The 25,769-nt window shown below is 45.5% G+C and overlaps 1 protein-coding gene across 2 annotated transcripts in view; it reads left to right on the top strand.

Moving 5' to 3' along the window:
- Gcn1 (GCN1, eIF2 alpha kinase activator homolog) overlaps window positions 1-25,769 on the top strand; it is a 75,088-nt gene that overhangs the window by 23,595 nt on the left and 25,724 nt on the right. Inside the window, exons 15-37 of one of the 2 annotated variants that reach the window (XM_004636246.1) lie at window positions 556-708; window positions 2,769-2,861; window positions 4,130-4,205; window positions 4,349-4,508; window positions 6,025-6,214; window positions 6,311-6,435; window positions 7,175-7,353; window positions 7,659-7,752; window positions 8,893-9,006; window positions 9,122-9,320; window positions 10,402-10,557; window positions 11,100-11,281; window positions 12,593-12,673; window positions 12,997-13,140; window positions 14,849-14,976; window positions 15,139-15,328; window positions 15,520-15,590; window positions 17,396-17,561; window positions 17,864-18,058; window positions 19,111-19,357; window positions 19,811-19,932; window positions 20,395-20,509; window positions 21,092-21,271. In XM_004636246.1, coding sequence (XP_004636303.1) covers window positions 556-708; window positions 2,769-2,861; window positions 4,130-4,205; window positions 4,349-4,508; window positions 6,025-6,214; window positions 6,311-6,435; window positions 7,175-7,353; window positions 7,659-7,752; window positions 8,893-9,006; window positions 9,122-9,320; window positions 10,402-10,557; window positions 11,100-11,281; window positions 12,593-12,673; window positions 12,997-13,140; window positions 14,849-14,976; window positions 15,139-15,328; window positions 15,520-15,590; window positions 17,396-17,561; window positions 17,864-18,058; window positions 19,111-19,357; window positions 19,811-19,932; window positions 20,395-20,509; window positions 21,092-21,271 — 3,360 coding nt within the window. The remainder of the gene's footprint in view (window positions 1-555; window positions 709-2,768; window positions 2,862-4,129; window positions 4,206-4,348; window positions 4,509-6,024; window positions 6,215-6,310; window positions 6,436-7,174; window positions 7,354-7,658; window positions 7,753-8,892; window positions 9,007-9,121; window positions 9,321-10,401; window positions 10,558-11,099; window positions 11,282-12,592; window positions 12,674-12,996; window positions 13,141-14,848; window positions 14,977-15,138; window positions 15,329-15,519; window positions 15,591-17,395; window positions 17,562-17,863; window positions 18,059-19,110; window positions 19,358-19,810; window positions 19,933-20,394; window positions 20,510-21,091; window positions 21,272-25,769) is intronic. The other variant, XM_023720903.1, reaches the window with a different exon arrangement.

The following is a 25,769-nucleotide window of genomic DNA, read 5'->3' as shown; positions in this document are numbered from 1 at the left end:
TCCTGCAGCATATCTTGGAGAGCCAGGTCAAGATCAGTGCTCATTCCTTCAATTTCAAATTGTTTCATTATCTGAAGTAATGGTTTCATTATGAAATGTATGGTACATCCAGTTAATAGTTATGAAAACATGTTCAGCCATAGTTTAACTGATTTCTCGGTTTTTAAAAAAGTGGGTTTGGTCTATAGGTCTAGTTTTGGAATTTGAGTCCAGAGGTTATCTGATATAGAAGAATACAAGGTAGGAATTGATAGGCTTGACTTTGGTGCTGGTTCTACATCAGCTAGCTGTGTGATCTTGGAAATGCATTGTTTCCTGGTCCAGTAGACCAATAGTTGGACTAGTAAATTAATAAGGGCTTTTTTTTTTACCTCCATTTTTATGGTTATAGTTTGATTTAAGCCCCAGATTCTAACTGTTTAGTTCTTTGCAATATTTAATAAATAACTAAAGGATTTTAGCCAGCCAATTTACACCTGAGTGGATTTTTTCTCAAGTGATCTTGTCACCGCTTAAAATCAGGTTGTCCTGTTAAAGGCTTGTTTCTCTCTGCAGGTGACATGCTACTGCAGGCCCTGGACTTCTTGCCTTTGCTCATCCAGACAGTAGAGAAGGCAGCCTCCCAGAGCACTCAGGTTCCCACTGTCACAGAAGGGGTTGCTGCAGCCTTGCTGCTCTCGAAGCTTTCAGTGGCTGACTCACAGGCTGGTAAGGTTCCAGAGATGTTCAGTGTGGTTGGTGACAAGGGCATCTTTCAGAGTCCTTGGGCAGAATACCTTAATGTTTAGGATCAGCTTATTAGCTACAGGGCTGCTGGTCATCTGTAGAGAGGGCTCGTAGGTTCACATTGGGCAGTGGGAAGGCAGCCAGGGGACTCTGTTATTGTCCTTCATTTGCTGATCTGAGACATAGCCTTGTAGATGATACCCAGATTGACTTGGTTTTAGTGTCAGGTGTTTTTTTTTTTATTTATTTTTATTTTTTAATTTGCATATATATTCTCAGGTTACAAGATTCAAAAATATAAAAGGGTATAATGTAAAGTTTCTCCTTAGCCCTGTCTTCCAGCACAAAGTACTCCTCTTTGGACAATATTACTGGTTTTCTGTCAAGATATAGTTAATATGTAGTGAAACATGCTGGGTGAAAAACTGTGTATACCATATTACATGCCAAACATACCTTGCAAATAATTTTAAATCACAAAAGTCCTTCTCATTCTTTTCTTTTTTCTTTTTCTTTTTCTTTTTTTTTTTTTTTTTTGGCGGAACCCGGGATTGAACTCAGGCCCTTGCGCTTGACAGGCAAATGCTTATTCTACTGAGCTGTCTCCCCGGCCCCCTTTTCATTCTTTTCTGTGGCTTTCCATTATTCTATGCTGTGTTCTGCTCATTTCTATGTTAACATTTCATTGCTATGTTAAAATAAATAATGGAAATACATTTAAAGGAGGGAATATTTAACCCCAGTCACTTGAAGGGCTCCAAGTGATTAACACATGGTCTTTTTGGGGGTGTCTTAGTCACTTCATTGGAACACATGATGCCCACAACTTAAACAAAGTTTATTTTAGCTCATGATTTTTAGAAGATTTAGTCCATAGCCAGCTGGTTCCAAGGGAGGAAGGGCATGATGGAAGGGTCTATCAAGAGGAAGCTGCTCATGTCATGGTGACCAGGAAGCAGAAAGAGAAAGGAAGAGGTGGGGAGGGTCATGTCCCCAGTCATTTGCCTCTTCTAACCACACTTACCACCCAACAGCACTCAGTAGCTGAACTTACTGGTGGATAAATCCCCCAGTGAATATAGCATCCCCACAAACCAGCCATCCTACAAAATCCCCACCTTTGAGCACATGAAAGTTTTGGGGGGGTGCTGGTGAGATGGCTCAGTGGTCTAAAGCACCTACTTGGAACAAGCTTAGCAAAGCACAGGAACCACGGTTCAATCCCCCAGCACCACATGCCAGCCCGCCCCGTCCCCTGGTGGGCTGAGGTGGCCACACACACACGCATACACACACATAAATAAAATTAAAAAAAAAAAAGAAAGTTTTGGGGGACATTCTAGATCCAAATCACAATAAGAGTGTACCTCAGATTCAGACTATAGCAGTCATTCTTCTCCTTCAGGTATACACCGCTGAACTTCGTGTAAGGAGAAATGGAGTTCATCTCTCTTCATGTATTATTGTGTGCCCAACAAATATATGCCAAGACCTACCTAGGGGGATGCAAAGATGACCATGAGCTTGCTACATTAAATTTCAGGTTGCTGGTGATGCAAAGATAACCTCTCTAGTATAAAGGAATATGTGATGTTAGAGCAGTTTTGAATGGATGATTGTTGTGTTTGGAGATGGGTGTTGGCAAAGACTTCATGAAGGAGGAGACATTTAAACTGGAGCCCTGAGTGCCCACAAGGATCTCATTTTCATGAGAGAAGGCCCATGTGTGAATCCAGACAGCCCCAGTCAGGGAAGCTACAGTGAAGGCACCTCAGATATTCTGCCTTGGTGCCTGGATAGGTGGAAATCCCAGAGAAGTGGCTTGCTCCCTCTGGGCAGCAGGGAACCACTGGAAGTTTTTATACAAGAAGTGATACCCCAAAACTGAAGATTAGTTCTTCAAAAAGGAGGGCAGTGGTCCTAGTAATCCTGAGTTACCCTGTCAGGGTTCTTCACAGAGCCCACTGTATCAGCTTCAGGATAGAGCTGCCTAGCTCTGGGGACTGGTGTGCTGAGTTGTGGTGACTTTTGGTTTCTTACAGAGGCCAAACTAAGCAGTTTCTGGCAGCTTGTTGTGGATGAGAAGAAGCAGATTTTCACTTCTGAGAAATTCCTGCTCATGGCCTCAGAAGATGGTGAGTTACTTGGATCCAGGTCTCTTGGGAGGTCTTCAGAAAGGACACTTCCCTGATCATCTGTTTGGCCAATTGGAACTCAAAAGCCCAGACCAGAGCAGTCTAGCCAACAGCTTGGTTATCATTGGAAAGAGTTCATTCCCATGGGGAGTGTCAGACTGGGAAAGCGGGGGCCTCTGGAAGAATTGTAGAGACAGCACTGACACTTGCTGGCAGTGTTAGCTGTAATTATAGCTGATTGGGTAATTGGTGCTATGTCAGGTTTTCTTATGCTAAGAAGAGCTGAGAAGTGCTGGTGGAGTGTGTCAGGCTCTACTCTCCCACCGGGAGACATAGAAACTACTGGTTTCTCTCTTGGCAGAAAAGGAACAGTTGTTCTCTAAATGTATGTGTAAAATTCTAGGTTGCCTTAGAGGAATCTGCTGCTAATTAGTGATTTGAAAAATCTTTGACTCACAATCACAACATCCTATTAGTGAGCTACAACTGTTAGTCACTTTCTGGCTATAAGTTTTTGTCAGTTTTTGCTTAGAATATATATCCAGTATAATTATGTCTGGCCATAGGTAACAAATTTCGATATGTATATAATGAAATTATATAATATATAATTTAGTTTTTTACTTTTTGTAGAAATGGTAATATATCTTCTATACACACTATGCCTTCTAGTCTTGGAATCAGTCTATTTCCTGTGTATAATGAGCCTCTGTAGTAATTTTAGTTACTAAAAAAATATGTTTTCAGGGCTAGAAGATATCTCACGGCATAAGCACCTGCCTAGCAAACACAAAGTCCTGAATTTGATTCCCAGTACCAAAAAAGCCCTATATTTTCCCTTATTTCAAAATAACTTTGTCCATAGTAAGCAAAAAGGAAGGAAATAAAAATGAGCTGTAACTTTATATCCAGTCATAATTTTTTTTTTTTTTGTGTGCAACTGGGGATTGAACTCAGGCCCTTGCGCTTGCCAGGCAACCGCTTATTCCACTGAGCCATCTCCTTGGCCTCTAAGTCATAATTAAATTTACATTGCAGTATTACTTTTTTTTTTTTTGGTGGTACCAGGGGTCAAACTCAAGGCCTTACGCTTGCCAGGCAAGCACTTATTCTACTGAGCTATCTTCCTAGTCCCTTCAGTGTTACTTTTTCATTTGTTTATGAATGTGTGTTTATGTGTGCACATGCATGTAGATGTACTTGATTGACTGATTGATTTAGAAGTACTTGTTTTAAAAAATATTTTCACTGTTTCTTCCCTCTCCTAGCCCTGTGTACTGTGTTGCATTTGACAGAGAGGCTTTTCCTGGACCACTCGCATAGACTCACTGGCAACAAAGTTCAGTACGTCAAGCTTGCTTACTTTGTCCCTTGGGCCAAACAAGGCAGACTGTGAGAGAAGCCTGAGAGGTGGGGTGTGTGAAGGGTTGCATATAGAAAGCCGTGCCCCCTGGCTTGCCTGAGAGCCATCTGTCCTGTGCTTGCAGGCAGTACCACCGGGTCCTGGTGGCTGTGCTCTTGAGCCGTACCTGGCATGTGCGGAGACAGGCTCAGCAGACGGTTCGGAAGCTGCTGTCCTCTCTTGGGGGCTTTAAGCTGGCCTGTGGACTCCTGGAGGAGCTGAAGACTGTCCTCAGTTCCCACAAGGTGAGGGGTTCTGGGCTTTGTAACTGGGGCTCTAGGACCCACTTAGCTGACCTGCTTGTGACCCAGGAGTTTTTCTGGGTTGCTTCTCTCACCCAGACAATGATTCCAGAATCATCTTCATTTCCCTTGAGCTCTTTTTTTTTTTTTTTTTTATTTTTTGCGGAACCAGGGATTGAACTCAGACCCTTGTGCTTGCCAGGGAAGCGCTTATTCTACTGAGCCATCTCCCTGGCCCTTCCCTTGAGCTTTGATAGCATTTTCTTTTATATAATTACTTTACCCTTTCAGACTTTTCTTTACCTGCCCATCCTTTGTGTGTGTGTGTGTGTGTGTATGTGTGTGTGTGTGTGTGTGTGTGTCTTTTTGAGGCAGGGTCACAGTATGCAGTTCAGACTGGCCTTGAATGCACTTTGTAGCCCAGGCTGACCTCAAACTTGCAGCCATCCTCCTGCCTCAGCCTCCCAAGTGCTGGGCTTACAGACATGTGGCCCCACACCTGGCACCTTCCCATCTTTTTCAATCTGTAGCTCAACCTTTTTTCTCTGAATGTTTCTTGATTGATTTGATTGATTAATTGACTGATTTAGGTACTGGGGATTAAACTCAGGACCTTGTGCTTGCCAGGCAGGTGCTTGTGCTTGCTGAGTCATCTCCATAGCCCGCTCCCTTGATTTTAAACACTTAACCATTTTTATTTTTTGAAAAATAAAAAACTTTTGAACAGGGCATGGTGGCACACGTCTGTAGTCCCAGCATCTGAGAGACTGAGGCAAGAGGATTGCTACATGTTTGAGGCCAGCCTGGGCTACATACAGTGAATTCAAGGCCAGCTTAAGCTACATAGTGGAAACCTGTCTCAAAAAGACAAAAAACAAACAAAATATACTTTGAGACTCTGTCTCAAAAAACTCACCCTGTAGCCCAGGCTGGCCTTGACCTCATGGGGACTCTCTTGCCTCAGCCTCTTTGAGTGCTGGGATTATAGGTAGGCACCATCATGCCCAGTTCAAGTATTTTAAAAGCATTGTCTACTCATTTTCCCTTGTGGTTTTTCATAGTACCTTTCAGGCAGATAGAGCTTATAATACTTAATGTAGAAATTGTTCAAGGTTCTAGGAACTGACACAGTCTCCCCAGATCTCTAGCCAGAAGGTGGAAGATCTGGGAGTAGATCCTAAAGGCTGGACTCCTGTTTTAGTTCTCTGTGTGCTGCACCTCACCGTCTCCCTCCCTAAGGCAGCTAGGAGCCCTTGGGCCTTTGCTGGCTCTCCTGAACCAATTTCCATTTCCTTTTCTTCCCCATAGACCTGTAAGCTCTAGTTGCAGGTGCTCTGTCCTTCCAGGCAAGCCTCAGAGCCTGTGGGTCCCAGTGTAGGAAGCTGAGCATCAGTCTCCACTCCAGCAGGTACCCTAGAGAACAATAGGAGGAAGAGGCATAGTGTCTGGAGTATTACTTCCTAGTGTCATGCCTGCACAGGGCTCTGAGTGGCAGGACTCACATGTTGTCTCTTTGCAGGTGCTACCCTTAGAGACTCTGGTGACTGACACTGGAGAGGTGGCTGAGACAGGCAAGGCCTATGTGCCTCCACGGGTTCTGCAGGAGGCTCTGTGCGTTATTTCTGGTGTGCCAGGGCTGGACGGTGATGTCACTAACGTGGAACAGTTGGCCCAGGAGATGCTTATCATCTCCCACCACCCGTCTTTAGGTCTGTGGTTGTGGTGGGTGTGGGAGAGGTGGGGACTCTGTTGGACAGGGTGAGAGCAGGCTGGGCAGATAGTGTCAAAGAGCCCCTTCCCTCCAGTGGCAGTGCAGTCGGGACTCTGGCCAGCGCTTCTTGCCAGGATGAAGATTGATCCTGAAGCCTTCATCACCAGGCATCTGGATCAGATCATTCCCAGGATTACCACCCAGAGTCCCCTGAACCAGGTAATGGACATAGGAGCAGGTGCTGGCTTCAGGGGACAGAGGGCAGAGATCCTTTTCCCAGGGTGCATGAACAGAGGGCTAAAAAGCAATGGGATGAGTGCTGAAATGTAGGCTTGGACACTTGGTTGTAAGGGACAGACAATGCAAACCGAGTTTAGCACAAAAGGGAGCTTCCTGCCTCATTTGCCTCCAGAATACAAGGACATGATTGGTTTGGGCTGGTAACTTGGAATATTACATCCAATGTGTCTCTAATCGCTCTGCTGGCTAAGCTGTGGGCTCCATTCTCAGTCTTTCCCTTTTGGGTGGTAAGAGAGCTGTTAAGAGTCCCAGGCTCATATCTTGTTCTTTAGCAGCTCCAGGGAACAAAGCATGCAGTTTTTGATAATACTACAGCACAGGGTCACATTGCCACGGCTGGCCTGGCTTGGGTCCTGTGCTCATCGCTGAGCATGTACCTCCTTCTGATCTGGGTTGTATACTTATCTCTGGAAGGATGGGGGCAGCTCCACCTGGGCTGTGGAGATTGTGTCCCTTCAAATTCTGGTGGTATTCTCAGACTAAGGAGTAACTGCTGAGTAAGAAAAGCACAAACTACAGCTGTCCACACTGGTGGGCTCTGCTCAGAAAAAGCTATGACAGGAAGAGACGCCAATTGTTCCGGGCATTTGGGCACAGCAGAACTGCTCTTCAGTGCCAGTATTGGCCCAGCCTGACTGTATTTGTGTTTGTCTGGCAGTCTTCTATGAATGCCATGGGCTCCCTTTCTATCCTGTCCCCGGACCGGGTCCTCCCACAACTTATCAGCACCATCACCACCTCTGTACAGAACCCTGCTCTGCGCCTGGTGACACGGGAGGAGTTTGCTATTATGCAGACCCCTGCCGGAGAACTATATGACAAATCCATCATCCAGAGGTGAGTCTACACTTGTGGGCTCAGTTGCCTTTCTTCCCCAAGCCCTAGTCTTCTTATGTGATGGGGACAACACCTCCTTTTAGTGTTGTGAAAAACAAATGAAGTAGCCTGTCCGTACATTGAGTGAATGAATGTCTGCTATGTTTCAGACTTGGCAGTTAGGCTAAGGATAACAGAGTGTGTCAAGTATCTGGCACTGGCCTTGTGCAGAGTACTTAAAAACTAGGTGGGATTTCATGGCTGGTAGGGGGCTGAGAGCCCTGGTAGTTTTTTCAAGCTAGCTAATCACCTTCTGTATGTTTCAGTGCCCAGCAGGACAGCATAAAAAAGGCCAACATGAAGCGAGAGAACAAAGCTTACTCCTTCAAAGAGCAGATCATTGAGCTGGAGCTGAAGGAGGTGAGCACTTGGAGACTTCTCAGAGTGGACACTGGGCTTGGTGGCCTTAGGCAGTTGGTCTGCTGTTTGTAGCTTATTCCTTTGGGACTAATCCTGAGGCTCATGGCATACTGTCTCTTGGGTCTCTTCTGCAGCCTTTACCCACCAAAGTAAAAAAAAAAAGCAAAAACAAAAACAACTGTCTGTCCCTCAGGACTGCTCCCCAATCCTGGGTCCCCCTCCCCACAGCTTCTTAGCTCCTGAAAGCAGGTGTAGGACTTGGTACAGCAGGATCTCTGGGGAATCCTGGGTCAAATGACATATTCAGCTTTGAACAGAGCTGGCTCTAATGGGAATAAGAGTGCACAGGACTCTCGCCTGTCTCAGCCTGCACTTTCCCTTGGTCTTTTTGGGGCGGGTTCTTCTTGTCTCTCACATAGCCTATGTGGGCCCTTCTCAGAGAGGTGAACCCTCATTCACCTATCCACAGTATACCCTGCTTTATGACGGTTCTCTTGCTTCACAGTCATCTTCTTTATGTATTTGTTTACTTGTTTCTTCTCTCCTTGTCCTGCTAGATTGTGAGCTCAATGAGGGCAGAGACTTCATCTTTCCCTCCAGGTATCTTAAGTATCTCAAATAGTGCCTGGCATAGTGTAGGTGCTCATTGAATAGTTCTGAAAGAGCAAATGATATCTTTGCTTTTTTATCTCTAGCCACCTGAGTAGGCTTTTTTGGGGCTTGAGCTCACACTGTGGGAGAACTCTAGAGAGAGTCTGGATAGGAGAGGAGGCTGAAGTTTTGACTGAAACTATGTGGTTACCATAATACTCTGGAGTACAATGTGGGCCCTTTTATGTCTCTAACATATAAGAGTCTTACTTTTTTCAGCAGAGAACTAGTAAAGTAAAAAAATTAAAAGGAAAAGGAAAAAAAAATCTTTATTTTAAAAAAATCTTTATTGCTATCTCCATTCTATAAACCTCGAATGGCTATGGACTTTGTAGGGGATGAAGGATGCCACATGGTGGGGCTTGGGACCCATGTCACAGATTTGGAGTTGGCCTGGTGCTTTCTGCGAAAGCAAGCTCACCTTGCTCTGGTTGGGAGGCTGCTCTGTTCCCTGGAGATGGAATTGGTTTGCTAACCTTGATACTTCAGGAGATAAAGAAGAAGAAAGGCATAAAAGAGGAGGTACAGCTGACCAGCAAGCAGAAAGAGATGCTGCAGGCCCAGCTGGACAAGGAGGCACAGATTCGGAGGCGACTGCAGGAGGTAAATGGTGCCATCACCACATTCCCCATGCTGGAGGATGCTGTGCAGCCATGCCGACTTCTCAATTCCCAGAATGGAGCCCTGCTAATCTGGCCTCTGGTGGCTCTGCTTGCAGCTGGATGGGGAGCTCGAGGCGGCGCTGGGACTCCTGGACACCATCCTGGCCAAGAACCCATCTGGCCTAACCCAGTATATCCCTGTTTTGGTTGACTCTTTCTTGCCCTTGCTGAAATCTCCCCTGGCTGCTCCCAGGATCAAGAACCCCTTCCTGTCTTTGGCTGCCTGTGTCATGCCCCCGAGGCTCAAGGCTTTAGGTTAGTCCTTATTTGTTTAATGTGGGGATTGCCTGGGGCAGTCCGGGAGGTAGCAGGGATGCCCCAGGTACCCTTGGAAAAGCATGAGGTGACTCACACTGCTGAATTCTCTTTTCATAGGAAAACAAACTGAAACCTCAAGCTACTCTTGGGAGTGGCATAATATATCCGCTTCTCTTCATTTGTGCTTTGTTTGCCTTTAGTCAAAGCCAGGTTTTATTTATTTATTTATTTATTTATTTTTATTTTTTGCGGAACCAGGGATTGAACTCAGGCCCTTGCGCTTGCTAGGGAAGTGCTTATTCCACTGAGCCATCTCCCTGGCCCCTAAAGCCAGGTTTTAGATGCTAGCCAGTGTCCCATCTTTCTGTAGTGGTTTTGAAGCTGTGACATCAAGTTTGGGGCAGCTAGGATGCTTTAGTCAAAGCCAGTCAGTGCAGTCCAGAGCTGAGCAGCTGTGTGTCAGTAGTGTCTAGCTGTTCTCTCTGAATAAAGATGGTGTAGGATGGCTAGGAATTATGGTAGCCTTATTTTTATGGGCTGTTTACTGACTTCCTTCTTAGCCTAAAGAGTATGTTCCTTGAAGGTGGAACCTTCAAATGTTTTTACAATGACAGTTTCAGTGCCTATGGAACCTGCCAGAGGCATTACCTGATTGGGCTTTTTGCATAGAAGGTGGAGGTGCCATGTGGCTAGAATGCTGCTCTTGTCTTAATAACCCCTGGTAACTTACTTCTTGGAATATATTTGTAATTTCTTAAACATCTAGGGAACAGCTTCTTTTTTTTTTTTTTTTTTTGCGGAACTGGGAATTGAACTCAGGCCCTTGCGCTTGCCAGGGAAGCATTTATTCCACTGAGCCATCTCCCTGGCCCTGGTGACAGCTTCTGTCTACCTACTTTCTCCATGGTGTTGTCATGAAGATCAAGGGAGAAATTAGGTGGACAACATTTTGGTGAAGCAAAAGAGATTATTAATTCAGAGGACCGAGGCATCTCTTCTTTGGGTCCCTTTTTGTTGCCTGGGACAGACTCTGTCTTTGTGTGGGTTGCTCCAGCTGGGTTTCATTTCTTCTTCACAGGAACTTTGGTGAGCCATGTGACTTTGCGCCTACTGAAGCCAGAGTGTGCTCTGGATAAGTCCTGGTGCCAGGAAGACTTGTCAGTGGCTGTAAAGAGGGCGGTGACACTGCTGCACACCCACACCATCACCAGCAGGGTGGGCAAGAGTGAGCCAGGTATGGGATGGCATTACTCCATGGGCCAGGGGTCGTGTGAGCTGGTGTGGGGAAGGTAGGAGCTAGTGTCACCTGAGCTTCCTGAGTCTGTGGTCTTGGGTAAATCTTCCTTCCCTAGTGTTGGTATCCTCATCTGAAAAATGAAGGGTTGGGGCCAAGGAGATGGCTCAGTAGAATAAGCGCTTGCCTGGCAAGTACAAGGGTCTGAGTTCAATCCCGGGTTCTGCCAAGAAAAAAAAAAAAGAAAAGAAAAATGAAAGGTCAGAGGATTTCTGAGTCCAGGCCTCCTATTTGTGAGTTACAGTGATCTTGCTTAGCATCTCTGTTGAGTCTCACATTCTGGAGCTGGGCAGTGTTTGAGGTAGAAGCAGGGTTGGCTTTTGCACTGGACTTCCTGCCATCATTCCTGTTGCCCTGCTGTATGCTTCCAGGCATCCAAAGGGCCTCCAGCTTTGCCCCTGGCCACCTGGCTGAGCTACACAAGCAGCAGTGGCCCAGGCCCAGGCTACCCGCAGGACCAGACCTATTGTTTGCTTTTGCAGATGCTGCGCCCTTGTCAGCACCAGCCTTCTCCTTGGTCTTCCCATTACTGAAGATGGTGCTGACTGAGATGCCCCACCACAGTGAGGAGGAAGAGGAGCGGATGGCTCAGATTCTTCAGATCCTGACTGTCCATGCCCAGCTGAGGGCCTCCCCCAGCACCCCACCTGGGCGTGTGGATGAGGTGGGTACGATCTGTTCTCCCCTTGTTTTTAAGGTCACTGGGGAGGCGGGCTCTTGTGACACTCCTGACCCATCAACACTTCTACTAGTGAAGTAAAGAGTGTGTTTATTCCTACAGCAGCCATACATATAGTGTGGTGGGCTTTGTAGTGCAGAAAAATGGGCCAGGCTGCTCTTGTAGGACTGCCTGCTCTGGGTTTCCATCCGTGTCTGCATGGACCCATTTTATTGATTATACTGGCTACATGAGATTAAAATTGTGCATGTACCATGTTCTTTTTTTTATATTAAGATAGTCTTTTTTATTTTATTTTTTATGTATTTAGTATAGGATCTGTGGGGTCTCACTACACAGATAGGACTTGCAGTGATCTAGTTTTTCAGCCTCCCAAGCGCTGGGCATGAGTGACCATGCCCAGTCTCAATTGTGTCTGTTTGCCCTGTGGGTGGGGCTGGCACAGTAGGCCAGGGATTGAACCCTGGCTCCTGCATCTGCCTCAGCAGGCCTTTTAATCCACTGAACTATCTGGCCGGCCTTATTCTAATCATACTTAAGCTCTTTTTTTTTTTTTTTTTCTTTCTTATAAACCATGTTCTGTCTCCTTACTATTGATGTTGTTTTAAGATTTTACTAACATTTCCCCATTTTGACCAGCTCTTGTATGTCTGTGTCCCTTATGTACTCCATGTGGATATTTTTATAAGAATTTGTCTTCGATATGGACTTGCTAGAGTATGTGGCATGTTCTGAGCTACCTTCTCACTAAAAGTTAGTTTTCTTTTCTGCCTAACAGCCTCAGGTAGCACGAATATTGCCAATAGTAAATGATTCATTTTATTTTCCTTTTTTTATTTTTATCCTTTGTTTTTTTGAGATAGGGGCTTGCTATGTAGTTCAGGCTGATTTGAATTCACTATGTAGCCCAGGTTAACCTTGAACTCTGAGCAATCCTCCTGCCTAAGCCTTCCTTTTTTTTTTTTTTTTTTTAAAATCCTTCTGTGTGTTGGGAGTACAGGCTTTAACCACCCCTTCTCCCAGATAGTTTGCTTTTTTTTTCTTGTTAAGTTGAGCTTTTTTCATTTATGATCCACCTATATTTCATAGTCTGAATTTCAAGCAAGTTTTAGAATGTATTTGTATTTAAGTGCTGAGGATGATGTGTAGTTGGGACCAAGTTTCTATAGTGGAATCAGTTGTGTGTCCCAGAGCCATCCCCTGTGGGTGAGAGGATACCATTTGCTTGGCCATTAAGTGTGATTACAGACTTTCCCACAGCCTCTCCCTGGCTCATCTACTCTCCCTCTCTCCCAGAATGGCCCGGAGTTGCTACCTCGGGTGGCTATGCTGCGTCTTCTGACTTGGGTGATTGGAACAGGCTCAAGGCGCCTGCAGGTGATCTGCTTTCCAGTTGGGTGATGTTATAACCCTGACCTCAGGTCCTGGCATGAGTGGTCAGGTCCTACTAGCATTGTCTTTCAGTCCTTGCTTTTGGACTAGCGTAAAAAGACTGCATTTGAAAGCCAATCTGACTTCAGCTAAGGAGGGGTTTCACTGGCCTGGCCTGTGGTGAGGGTCTTAGCCCTAGTAGGGCTGTGGGGTGGGTATTTTTAGTTGAGTGCCTTCTCTAGGCCCCTCACCCTTTCATCTGCTCCCACTGAAGTAAATGATTGGCTGAACTGAGCCAGTGTGTTCTGGTGTATTTATGTCCTCCTCAGGTTCTGGCCTCAGACGCCCTGACTGCCCTGTGTGCCAGCAGCAGTGGTGAGGACGGCTGTGCCTTTGCAGAGCAGGAGGAAGTGGATGTGCTGCTCTGTGCTCTGCAGTCTGCTTGTACCATCGTGCGTGAGACTGCGCTCCGGGTACGTTCCCACCCTTTCTGAGGCCTCTGTGGCATCCCTGCCACTCTGGGGGTGTCTGAGCTGTGTGATAGGGATTGTAAATATCTGTCACCTTGATGGCAGGTCCTAGATGAAAGAGAATAGGTCACAGGTTGAGTTGAAGTCCTTTTAACAACTGGAAAATAAAGTAATTGTGATCTGTCATCGTCTATTTTATTCTTGGAAGATTTTGCCTAATTTTTAAACTGGAATGGGATCTTTGTAGTGTTATACACAGACTAACTCACAGTATTAGTGCATTTATTCAACATACTACCTGCACTTGACTGGCTGCCTCTCTCTCTCTCTCACACAGACACACACACACATACACACCCTTCTTTTGTGGTACGGGGGATTGAACCCAGGCCCTTTGCAGTGAGTCACATTTCAAGCTGTTTTTATTTTTTGAGACAAGTTCTCATTGATCACTAAGTTGCCTGGGCTGGCTTTGAACTTTTAGTTCTCCTACTGAGGTTACAGACATACACCATTGTCCCTGGCTACACTGCTTTTGGTGACTTCTGAACCGTAACTTAACAGTTGCCTTGGAATGAGAAGACAGTGGTTCCCAAATGCTGATCCATGTCTTCTTGCTGATGATAGATGATAGTTTTGTGTGGTATTTGTCAATGTAAAAAATGATGGCACTGTGCTAACTTTTTCTTAGAAATTCATCCAGCAAAGCACCTGCCTGGCAAGCCCAAGGTCCTGAGTTTGATTCCCAGTACAAAAAGGAAAAAAAGAAGAAGAAATTCCTCCAGCAAAGGGAACATACTTCTTCTGAGATTTTTTTCTTTTTATACCAGGAATCAAGTTAGGACCTTATGTTTGCAAGGCAGGCACTGGATGCTGAGCTTTATCCTTGGCCCCTTTTTCTGAGCTTTTATCTTGTTTACTTAGAGTTATTAATTTTTACATTGAAGAATTACACCTTACACCATCATTGCACACACAAAAATACTTTTTTTTGGCATTAGGGATTGATCTCAGTATTTTGTACGTGCTAAGCATGCACTATACCATTGGGCTACACCTCTAGCCCCCAGAAGTTAATTTGAGGAGACTCTGTGCAGGTAGGTAATGGAGCTGTTTTCTAGCACTTCTTTTGTTTTTAAATTAATTTATTGACACAAATTAGTGTATATAATGATCACATTCTTTACAAGGCATTTGTACCTGTACATGGTATATCTTGATTCTTTTTTCCCGTTCCCCTCCCCTCCCTTAAGCCCTTCCCTTCCTGTTTACTAAAGCTTTGTTAACATTTCTTCCTTCTATTCTCTTTTTCCCTTTTTCCTTTCCTTCCCTTCCCAGTCTCCTTCCCTTTCTACCATTCCTACTTGAACATTTTCTTCCTACTTGCCAGTTTTTCCCTTGCCCTCTTCTCCCTGCTTCTTGTCATCCATTTTGGTCCTTATTTACCCTTTCAGTTTCTGTGCTTCTTAACACATATACTGTCACTGTCCAGTGGAACTTTCTATACTCATGGAAATATTTTCTATCTACTTTCTGATGCAGCCACTTGAAATGTGTATAATTTACTATCTTTTTAATTGACTTAACTTTAACCATATGCATCAAACGTGGTTATATCTTGGACATGATAGCCCAGAGGATGATACAAAGGTAGGTTGGAGACTGCTCTTAGAGGTTGAGTCTCATTGTGTCCAATCTCTCTCCCTCCTAGGGATTGATGGAGCTTCATATGGTATTGCCAGCCCCTGATACTGATGAGAAGAATGGCCTGAACCTGCTGCGGAGGCTCTGGGTAGTCAAGTTTGACAAGGAGGAGGAGATCCGCAAGCTGGCTGAGAGGTGGGATCCAGTGTGAAGGTGCTTTCTCCTGCCCTGTCCTGTCTCCCTCAGAAGTAACGGAGCCAGTGTGCTCAGCTTTCAGTGAGAGGAGAATGGGTTGGGATTGATGGAGCTGGTACTGGGGTTCCTTGTCTGACCAGCCCTGGCTTCCATTTGCCATAGGCTTTGGGTGACCATGGGCCTCGATCTGCAGCCAGATCTCTGCTCCTTGCTGATTGATGATGTGATCTATCATGAGGCAGCAGTGAGGCAGGCTGGGGCTGAAGCCCTCTCCCAGGCTGTGGCACAGTATCACCGACATGCAGCAGAGGTCATGGGCAGGCTCATGGAGATCTACCAGGAGAAGTTGTATGTGAGTCACTGGGACAACTGCTGGGGGCTGGTGGCAAGAGGTTGGTTGGACTCTGCTCAGCCTCCAACTACTACATATAAGTCTCAGCGCTTCTGGTGGTTCAGGCTAGCTGCGTCTGGTACTTGGGCCTTTGGTCTGCCTAGCTGGGTAGGGTTAACATAGCAGGGGATTTACCCACTTGTCTGTTGCAGCGGCCACCCCCAGTGCTGGATGCTTTGGGACGAGTCATTTCAGAGTCTCCTCCAGATCAGTGGGAAGCCAGGTATGACCCTGCTATGGTCCGGTTTCTCTTTGAGCTTTCAGAGAAACAGCAGGTTGGCTGGGGTAGGTGCCTCGAGGAGCCAGCAGGTGATAGTGTATAGGTGGAAGGTAAGAGTCAGATGGCCCTGAGAGTCAGAGAGACCTGAGTGCGAGTGCTGGCTCCTCTGGTGCCAGTTCTGTGCCCTTGGCATAGAGCTTTTATTCTCCAGACTTTCGTTTCCTCTTCTGTTTGAAGGCACAGTAGAAGAACCTACCTGGAAGGTTGTTAGAACTACCTTATCAGCGTGTCTAAAGCCTGCATGGTGGTGCATGCTTGTAATCACAGCACTTGGGAGGTTGGGGCAAGAGGATTGTTATGAGTTCGAGACCAGCCTAGCTACAACACAAGCTCAAGGCCAGCCTGAACTGCATAGTGAAACCTTGTCTCAAAAACAAAATCCCTACAAAAATTAGTGTGTAAAGTGAGCAGCGAATGTTCTTTTTCTACCTGCTACCTCCCCAGAGTAGCAGCTGAAGCGGGACAGGCAGATGTCTGGGAGCAGGTGTGACATTGGAGGATACCTCCCGTAGAGTAGACTTTCTATTTTTTTTATTTTTGTATTTTTGTATTTTAGGGAAGGGTCTGGAGAGTGTTTAGGGTCTCACTACTAGATCAGATTTGTCGTGATCTGACTGTTTACAGCCTCCCAAGAGCTGGGATTACAGGTGTGTGCCTCCATACCCAGTCTCAATCCCTGTCTCAGCGTGCCCTGGGGGGCAGGGCCAGCACAGCAGGCCCGGGGATTGAACCCCTGGCCCCTGTGCCTGCTTGCAGGCACTTTAATCCCTGTTCTTTTTTCTTTCTTTCTTTCTTTCTTTCTTTCTTTCTTTCTTTTTTTTTTTTTTTTTTTTAATGTGTTTGGTATAGGGTCTCAATACACAGCTTGGACTTGTAGTGATCCTCTTTGTTTTCAGCCTCCCCAGTGCTGGGATTATAGGCATGTACCACCACACTTGGTCTCATTGGCTGGCTTAGCACGCCCAGGGATGGAGCTGGCATGGGGATTGAACCCTGGTTCCTGCACTTGCCTAAGCATGTGCTTAGTCCCCTGAGCTTTCTTGTGCGCCCTGGCTTTATGTTTTTTTATTGTTTGTTGAGGCAAAGTCTCACTAAACAGTTCAGGCTGGCCTTGACCTCATGATGAGCTTCCCTGCCTCAGCCTCTCGACTGCTGGGAATACAGGTGTGTGCCACCAGGCCTGGCACAGAATAGGCTTTGGAAACACCTGATAATACTATTTTCTGAATGGCTGACCCTGTATTCTGCACCTCTGTGTGGCTTATGTCATTGTAAAGTGGTATATGGGCTTTTCTTAGTTCATTTCTTTCTCATTCCAGAATAGAGATAGGATATAGATTATTTGCTCTAGCGACTTTCTGAAAAGAATGATGTCACTTTGCTCTTTTAGAATATGTTCCAAAGGCCTTCACATCAAACTCTTTTACCTTTTCTCTCACAACCTGGTGTGAAGGTAGAGGGTGGGCATTGTACTTATATCAGATACAGCAGGTCCTCTGCCCAAGGACATACCCTAGCAGGTAAACTCAGTGTAGATGTCTGGTCTCCATTTGAGAGGTGGGTTGCTCCAAAATATTTAGCAAACACGGGGCCATTGACTCTGGGCAGTGGGCTATAGGCCGTGTGTGCCCCTGAAATGATGTTTGCTGCTCCCTGGCTCCTTTCTTCATATGCTGGCACCAATTCCATCAGCATAGGAAGCTCTTGGCTAGCTCTTACCCGCCCGTACACTCCCACTTCTTTCCCAGGTGTGGCCTGGCCTTGGCCCTGAACAAGCTTTCCCAGTATCTGGACAGCTCTCAGGTGAAGCCACTCTTTCAGTTTTTTGTCCCTGATGCCCTCAATGACCGAAATCCAGATGTCCGGAAGTGCATGTTAGATGCAGCCCTAGCAACACTCAATGCCCATGGGAAGGTAAGAGGTTCTCAGCCAGCTGAGGAGATGGGGCTAAGCATTGGATGTAGAGACCCTGAGTGTCAGCAATCTTACAAGGCACTAGCTGCTGATGGGAAATTATGTTTATATCTCTTTTGAGCCAAAAATACCCCAGAGATGGTATTAAATTCATACAAATCTACTTTAGTCCAGCCTGGTTGACTGGCTTATCAGAATCTCTGTCCTAGTGTCAGGCCTAGGGTCAGTCCTCGTGTTAGAGAATGTCATCCTGATGTAGCCCATAGGGTTGACCTGTGGTTTTGGGGGATTGGCCTTTCCAGGAGAATGTCAACTCACTGCTGCCAGTGTTTGAGGAGTTTCTGAAGGATGCACCCAACGATGCCAGCTACGATGCCGTTCGGCAGAGCGTGGTGGTCCTAATGGGCTCATTGGCCAAGCACCTGGACAAGAGTGACCCCAAAGTGAAACCCATCGTTGCCAAGCTCATTGCTGCCCTTTCCACTCCCTCCCAGCAGGTACCTGCTGTCTGGCCGGGGCCTCCTAGCTGGGGAATGGGTCCCACTGAGGAAGGGCCATGGGGTGCTGGGGCTGAATGGGTTCATCCATCATAGTTGTCATATTTCCTGAAATAGCCTGGCTATAGTGGACTGCGCCTCCAAAGAGAAAGTTACTTTGTTCTAACAGAGCTCCTAGATATTTCTTTTTTTCTACTTATTTGCTAGTTTTTTGTTGTTGTCATTCTTAATATAAATCTTGCTCTGATGATATAAAGGTTTAAAAAAAAAATAGAAAAAGATGGCCTCCTCCTATATCAAGCCTTCTCCTGGCCTTCTCTGTGTGTTTGTTACCTATTGCAAGTGCCTTTTAATGTGGTCCAGGGTCACAGTGCAAAGGATTTCTTCTCTGTTGAAAACACAAGTTTATTATAATTTCTGTGATGTGCATGTTGGACCACCCAAAGCATCTTTATAAAACTTACATCAGTAGAAAATAGACTTCCAAAATTGTAGTCAAATAAAATGTCAGAAAATCTAATCTGGCCAAAAAGGCCCATCTGGGCATTGGGCAGCATATCACTTTGCTGTTCTTAAGTTGGGCTTCATGAACTGTGGCTGAAAGGCAGGATTAAATGTCTTTTTGTAGCACCTAATTGGTCCTGGTTCTATAATTGGTCCAATTTCTCTGTGACTTTGACAGATTTGGAAAACAAGTACAAGCTGCTTTATGGAGGTGCAATAGCATGCTTTTCTCTGGAGATTTCTGTTTCTGGGTAGGCCTAGCCTTTGGGATTTCCCCATATACTTGTGCTGCAGTTCTCTGTGTAGACCAGAGACAGCATTTATGGTTTTATGACTGATGCTTTTGTGACAAATAGATTCCAGCATGTACCCTGATAGAGCATGTGTATCATGGTAGATGAAAGGCTGCCATTTGGATGCCCTGTGACACCCACCATTGTGGCTGAGAAGGGCCTTGTGCGTTCTAGTGTAGGTGCTGTACAGAGCTTCCAGTCACTAGGAACCTGCTGTTGTTGAGCTTGCTGCACTGACGAGGTGGCCTCCCTTAGGTCCAAGAGTCTGTGGCCAGCTGCTTACCACCTCTTGTGCCAGCCATCAAAGAGGATGCTGGAGGGATGATCCAGCGGCTCATGCAGCAGCTTCTGGAATCAGACAAGTATGCGGAACGCAAAGGGGCTGCATATGGGCTGGCAGGCCTTGTGAAGGGCCTGGGCATCCTTTCTCTAAAACAGCAGGAAATGATGGCAGCACTGACGGATGCCATCCAGGATAAGAAGAACTTCCGTCGGCGAGAGGGTGAGTGTCTCTAAGCTTGGTGCTGTCGGTACAGGAAGTCATGACCCATGTGACCAGAGGAAATCTGGCATTTTCTTACTAGCTGATGTGTGTGTATGTGTGTGCACGCGCTCACGTGTGTGCACACGTACGTATATGTGTGTGAGACCCATTGCAGCCCCAGCCTTGCTGGTTTGGCCTGGACTTGTGATTTCTAGCTCAGCAGCAGTCTTAGCTGAGACAGGTTTTGCACTTCAAGTTTTAAGTCCCAGGCAATAATGGATAGCTCCCTTCTTGCCCTTCCTGTTCTGCTCCATCACATTTCTGCTGTAGGTGCTGAGACAGAGGCTATTGTAGTTTAGTTTCCCAACTGCACCAGGTGTTTCTGTAGGTAGAGGAGGTGGCCTGCCCCTTCAGTTCTCCCTAGCAGCCCCCAGAGGATGTTCTTCCAGCTGTCCTGGCTTCTCCCCACAGGAGCCCTCTTTGCTTTTGAGATGCTGTGCACCATGCTGGGAAAGCTCTTCGAGCCCTATGTGGTTCATGTGCTGCCCCATCTATTGCTGTGTTTTGGAGATGGGAACCAGTATGTGCGTGAGGTAAGTCCTGAGGCTGCTTGGAGAATTATATGAGAGCCAGGCCCTGCTCTGGGGAGGCTGCTGAGTGTGGGTTTGGCCAGGGGGCCTCTCGGGGGTCAATTCTTTCCTCATTGATAGAAGCCCTTCTTCTTCTTTTTTTTTTTTTTTTTTGGTGGAACCGGGGATTGAACCTTGCGTTTGCCAGTCAAGCACTTATCCTACTGAACCATCTCCCCGGCCCCGATAGAAGCCCTTCTGTGAGCATCTGGAACACTCAATACTGATATGATACAGACTCCCTCAAGGTCCCTAAAATCTTAACTTTTATGAGATGTGCTCTCAGCTGTCCCTGTAGTCTCTGGCTTTGGGTCTGACACAACAGTCCCCAGTATGTATTGGTCACTGGGGGAACACTAGGGCTTGTGTCAGTCCTTGACCCTTGCTTGAGCAGAGGCCCCTGAATATCTTTTCTCCTCCCTTGAGGCTGCAGATGATTGTGCCAAGGCTGTGATGAGTAACCTGAGTGCTCATGGGGTGAAGCTGGTGCTCCCCTCCTTGTTAGCTGCCCTGGAGGAGGAATCCTGGCGGACCAAAGCTGGTAAGGCCACCCCTTTCTGTTTGTCCTTCTGAGCTCCCTGCTCTGAAAACTGCCTTAGCAGAGATCCAGGTAGCCACAGCATGCCCAGTATATTTCTGACTCCCTAAGAGCCTCTAACCTAAGTCAGGAAATCCTGACCTTGAAAGCTTTCTATGACTTTAAAGCCTTCATCTAGTAAAACTTTGTAAAAATATTATCTGGAATATAATACACAAAACAGATACAAGCAGAGCTGCTGTGGTTGGGGAAGGGTGAAGGTCTGGACCTTCCATTTGGCATCTTCCTCTTGGTCTTCCTTCACAGCTGTTTTTTCATTAGTGGACAAGGAAACTGAGGCCAGAAAAATTCAGTGAACTGGCTTTGTGTCACCACCAGGACCAAGCCAGGGGGTCCTCAGCATGGTTTTTTCCCTTCCTCTCACACAAGCTGCCCCTCATCTGGGATTGCAGGCTCAGCAGGCTTCAGGAGCCTTTCAGTCCCTGCTGTCTTCGCAAGGACAGCTTGAGCAGTTTGTAGTCATTGTAGATGACTTGTTGGCCTGTTCTCAGTAACTGAGAGCCTGTATGTGTCTACTGTTTGCAGGATCAGTGGAGCTGCTTGGGGCAATGGCATATTGTGCTCCCAAGCAGCTGTCGTCCTGTCTACCCAACATTGTGCCCAAGCTCACAGAGGTGCTGACTGACTCTCATGTCAAAGTACAAAAGGCTGGACAGCAGGCGCTCAGGCAGATTGGCTCTGTCATCAGGAACCCCGAGATCCTGGGTAAGCTTCCCTGCAGGCACTTGCCCTGTTCCCCCTACTCCAGGAAACTTGCATACATTCAGCTAGGTTCCTTGCTCTCTAAGGACAAATATGTTCACATTGAAATAATATCTAAATGCTGAGAAGCTCTTTCCTAGAATAATTAGCCGAAGAGATTTTCAGTAATTGAGAATTACTGGAAGTAGTCTGGTCTCCCACTTGGCTGGAGCAGACATCATGGGATGTGTGGATAGGGAAACTGAGTCATTGGCTCAGGAGCAGCTCAACTCAAACCTGTGTACTAAGCTGAGCTGTGAGGTCCAGAGTTTGAATGACAGTTTGGACCATGTTGATGCTTTCCTAAGTGATAGTTATTTAGGAACTTCTGTTCCATTTCATTTAGCAGGCCTGCAATAGAGGGGCAGGAGGGCTAAAAGAAGGGTTGGTGCCTCAGTGGTACTCTTTTAGTTGGTTCTTCTGAGGGGTGAGAATAAGCTAAGTGCTAGGAAGAAACACAGCCAGTCACCTTGACTAGCAGTATACTTGGTGCTTTCAAAGCTCAGCTTGGAACATCAGTACTTCAACCAGCATATTGTTAGTTTTTTATTTAGAAAATCATGAGAGTTTTTGTTTATTCTGTTTTATTTTTTGTGTACTGGGAATAGAACCCAGGGCTTTGTGCCTACTAGGAAAGTGCTCTACCACTGAGTTATATATACCCAGCCTGTCTTTGTTTTACTTTATCCTTTAGTTTTTAAAGAATGCACTTAAGAGTTGAGAGTTATATTTTTGTTATTTTTATTTTATTTTTCCTCCCCTCCCCGTTATTTTAATAAGGTTTTTTTTTTGGTTTGTTTTGTTTTGTTTTGCTTGGAATGCCCTCAGGGGTGGTTTGGCTGGCTGGAGTGTTGTGGGGATCGAACTACAGCAACCTGAGGCTGACAGCTTTGTGGAAGCAGCCACTTAAACAACTGAGCTAAGGCCAGGCCCCGTCCCCGTTATTTTAAGAGAAAACTTTTTTTTAGATAAAGAGGGCTGGCCCCAGGAGATAGCTTAGGCTTAATTAAGCGTGTGCTTGAGAAGCACAAGGTTCTGAGTTTAATTTCTGGAACAAAACCAAAAAACCCAACTAGATAAACAGGGCTGTTGCATACCGAGAAGGGTTTTGGTTTTCTTTTTTTTTTTTTTTTAAACATTTATTTGTGTGTGTGTGTGTGTGTGTGTGTGTGTGTGTGTGTGGCCAGCTCAGCCCACCAGGGGGCGGGGCTGGCTGGCATGTGGTGCTGGGGGATTGAACCGCGGTCCCTGTGCATTGCCAAGCCTGTTTCAAGTAGGTGCTTTAGACCACTGAGCCATCTCTCCAGCCCCAGGGTTTTGGTTTTCTAAGAAGCTATAATTATCCTAAATTCAATAGCCCCAAAATATATAAAACAAGATGGGTATGGTGGCATATGCCTATAATCCCAATACTTGGGAGGCTGAGGTAGGACGGCTGCCAGAATCTCAAGGCCTACAGGTGCCTGGCCTGCACAGTGGAATTAACAAATTTATTCTCATGATGGGAGAGTTCAGCATAGTTCTCAGTTACTGACCTTGAACTCACTTATTTATCCAGGTTGGCCTCAAAATTGTGGCAGTCCTCCTTCCTAAGCCTCCTAAATGCTGGTATTACAGGTGTGTGTCACTACACCTGGCAGGAGGTATGGGTTTTTTTAAAAGAAAATTTATTTCAGTTACACAGAGTGGCATATACCTATAATCCTAGCTACTTGGGAGACTATGGGGAGAGGATCACAAGTTTGAGGCCATTTTGGGAACTGGGCCCAATCTCAGTACTGAGGATTCTTTTTTTTTTTTTGAGACAAGGTCTGGCCATGTAGTTCAGACCAGCCAGAATTCACTATGTGGCTTAGGCTGGCCTCAAACTCGTCAGTGCTTCTGCCTCAGCCTCCCAAATGCTGGGATTACAGGACTACACCATCATACCTGGTGTAAAGTTTTTTCCAGGGCTGGGAATTTAGCTCAGTGCCTGCCTAGCAAGCGTGAGGTCATGAGATTGATTCCCAGTACCAAAAAAATATAATAATATTTAAAAAACTTTTTTCCAGCTTTACTGAGATGTTATGAATAAGTAACTATATAACTCATGTATATATTTATGAGTACAGTGAGATGCTTTGATGTATGTATATACTGCAAAGGGATTACCATAATCAAGATAATTAACATAGCTATCACCTTACATAGTTTTTTTGGCGACAGTTCAGATCTATTCTTTTAGTTAAATTTCAAGTGCACAGCAGAGAATTACTAACTGTGGTCCCCGTGCTGAACATTGTATCTCCAGAATGTCTTTATGCTGCTCAATTGAAACTTGGTACTTTTGACCAACATCTTCCTGACTTCCTGCCTTCATCAACCCCTTAGCCCCTGGCAACCACCATTCTTCCCTGCTTCTATAAATACCACTTTCATAATGCCCAGTGGCCTTGCATAGCTCTTAGACCCAGACAGTCTCATGTCAGTGGAGCAAATAGGTTTTTTTTGTTTTGTTTTTGTATTTTTAGGTAAGGGTCTATGGGGTATTCAGGGTCTCACTACTAGATCGAACTCATAGTGATCCACCTGTTTACAGCCTCCCAAGTGCTGGGATTACAGGTGCGCCACCACCCCAGTCTCAATTGCCATCTCAGCACACCCTGGGGGTGGGGCCGGCATGGCAGGCCCGGGGATCAAACCGCTGGTCCCTGTACCTGCTTGCAGGCTCTTTAATCTGTTGAGCTATTTGGCCAGTCCAGTTTTGTGTTTTTAAGACGGGGTTTTGCTATGTGGGCCACGCTGTCCTCAAACTCTGGCAATCTGGGCAATCCTCCTGTCTCAACCTCCAGAGTCCTGGGATTAGACACTTGTGCCACTACACCCAGGTGTCAGACAAGTGGAAATGTCTCATTTGGGAACCCAGCATGAATTTTTTATTTTTTTTAAAATTGAGATATAATTTGCATAATATAAAATTTGCTATTAAAAAGGTATGATTTAGTGATGCTTAGTATAGTCATAAAACTGAAAGTCTTAGCACTATTTCATTCCAGGGCATTTCCATCTACCCAGAAAGAAACCTTAAACTCACTAGCAATTGGTTTTCCCTCTTCTTTCATCCCTGACAATCACTAATATATTTTCTGTTCATTATTCTGCCTATTCTGGACATTTTCTAAAAATCCTACATGTATGTGACCTTTGGTATCTGACTTCTTAACATAATGGGTTTTTGTTGTTTTTTTTTTTGGTTTTTCGACACAGGGTCTTGACATGTAGTTCAGGCTGACCTTGAACTCACTATATAGCCCAGGCTGGTCTCATACTCACAGGGATTCTCCTGCCTCAACCTTCTGAGTGCTAGGATTACAGGTGTTCACCACTGTGCCTAACAACACGGTTTTGAGGTTCATCCTGTTGTAGAATGTATCAGTACTTAATGTCTTTGTGATTGAAAAATATTTTATTGTATTTAATATATCCCATTCCATTTCACTTCATTGTACTGCAGTTTGTTTATGCTTTATGCACTAAATGACATTTGGTTTGTTTCCACTGTTTGGCTGTTAAGAATAATGTGCAAGCCAGGTCTGATGGCACACACCTATAATCCCAGCCCTGTGGGAGGTTAAGACAGGAAGATCTCAAATTTTAGCACAGCCTGGGCTACTCAGTAGTTTAGCAAGAACCTATCTCATAGGGGCCAGGGAGATGGCTCAGTAGGTTAAGTGCTTCCCTGGCAAGCACAAGGTCCCGAGTTCAATCCCTGGTTCTGCCAAAAAAAAAAAAAAAAAGAACCTAAAAACAGGTTTTGGGGATGTAGTTCAGTGCAAAGGCTCTGGGTACAATTTCCAGTAATTAAAAAAAGAAAAAAATGCTGCTGTGAACCTCTGTGTAAAAGTTAGATGTTGTTTTCTTGACTGGATACCTGGGACTGGAATCACTAGGTTATATGATATCTCTTTTTAACTTTTTGAGGAACTGCCAGACTTTCCTGGTGTCCAGATGGTTGTACCATTTGACATTTCTAAAGCAGGTTATGAGTGTCAATTGCTGGCACTTGTCACTATCTTTTTGATGATAGCATCCCAGTGGGCTTAAAGTGGCTTCTCATTGTGGTTTTGATTCGCATTTTCTTAATGAATGACCGGTGATGTTGAATATCTTTTAGTGTGCTTATGACTGTTTCGTATCTTTGAACTGACTATTCAAATCCTTTGGCCATTTTTTTTCTTTTTAATTTTTATTTACTTTTATTTTAGGGAAGGGTTTACAGGGTGTTCAGGGTCTCACTACTAGATCAGACTCATAGTGATTCTCCTGTTTACAGCCTCCCAAGAGCTGGGATTACAGGTGTGCACCACCATGTCCAGTTTCAATTGCTGTCTTAGAGTGCCCCGGGCCCAGGGATTGAACCCCCGACCCTTAATCTGCTGAGCTATTTGGCCAGCCCTATTATTTTTTAAAATTTTATTTATTT

This window comes from Octodon degus, unplaced genomic scaffold (genome assembly GCF_000260255.1).
Source record: "Octodon degus isolate 3935 unplaced genomic scaffold, OctDeg1.0 scaffold00079, whole genome shotgun sequence".
Classification (NCBI taxonomy): Eukaryota; Metazoa; Chordata; class Mammalia; order Rodentia; family Octodontidae; genus Octodon; species Octodon degus.
This window is presented reverse-complemented; position numbering and strand designations above follow the sequence as displayed.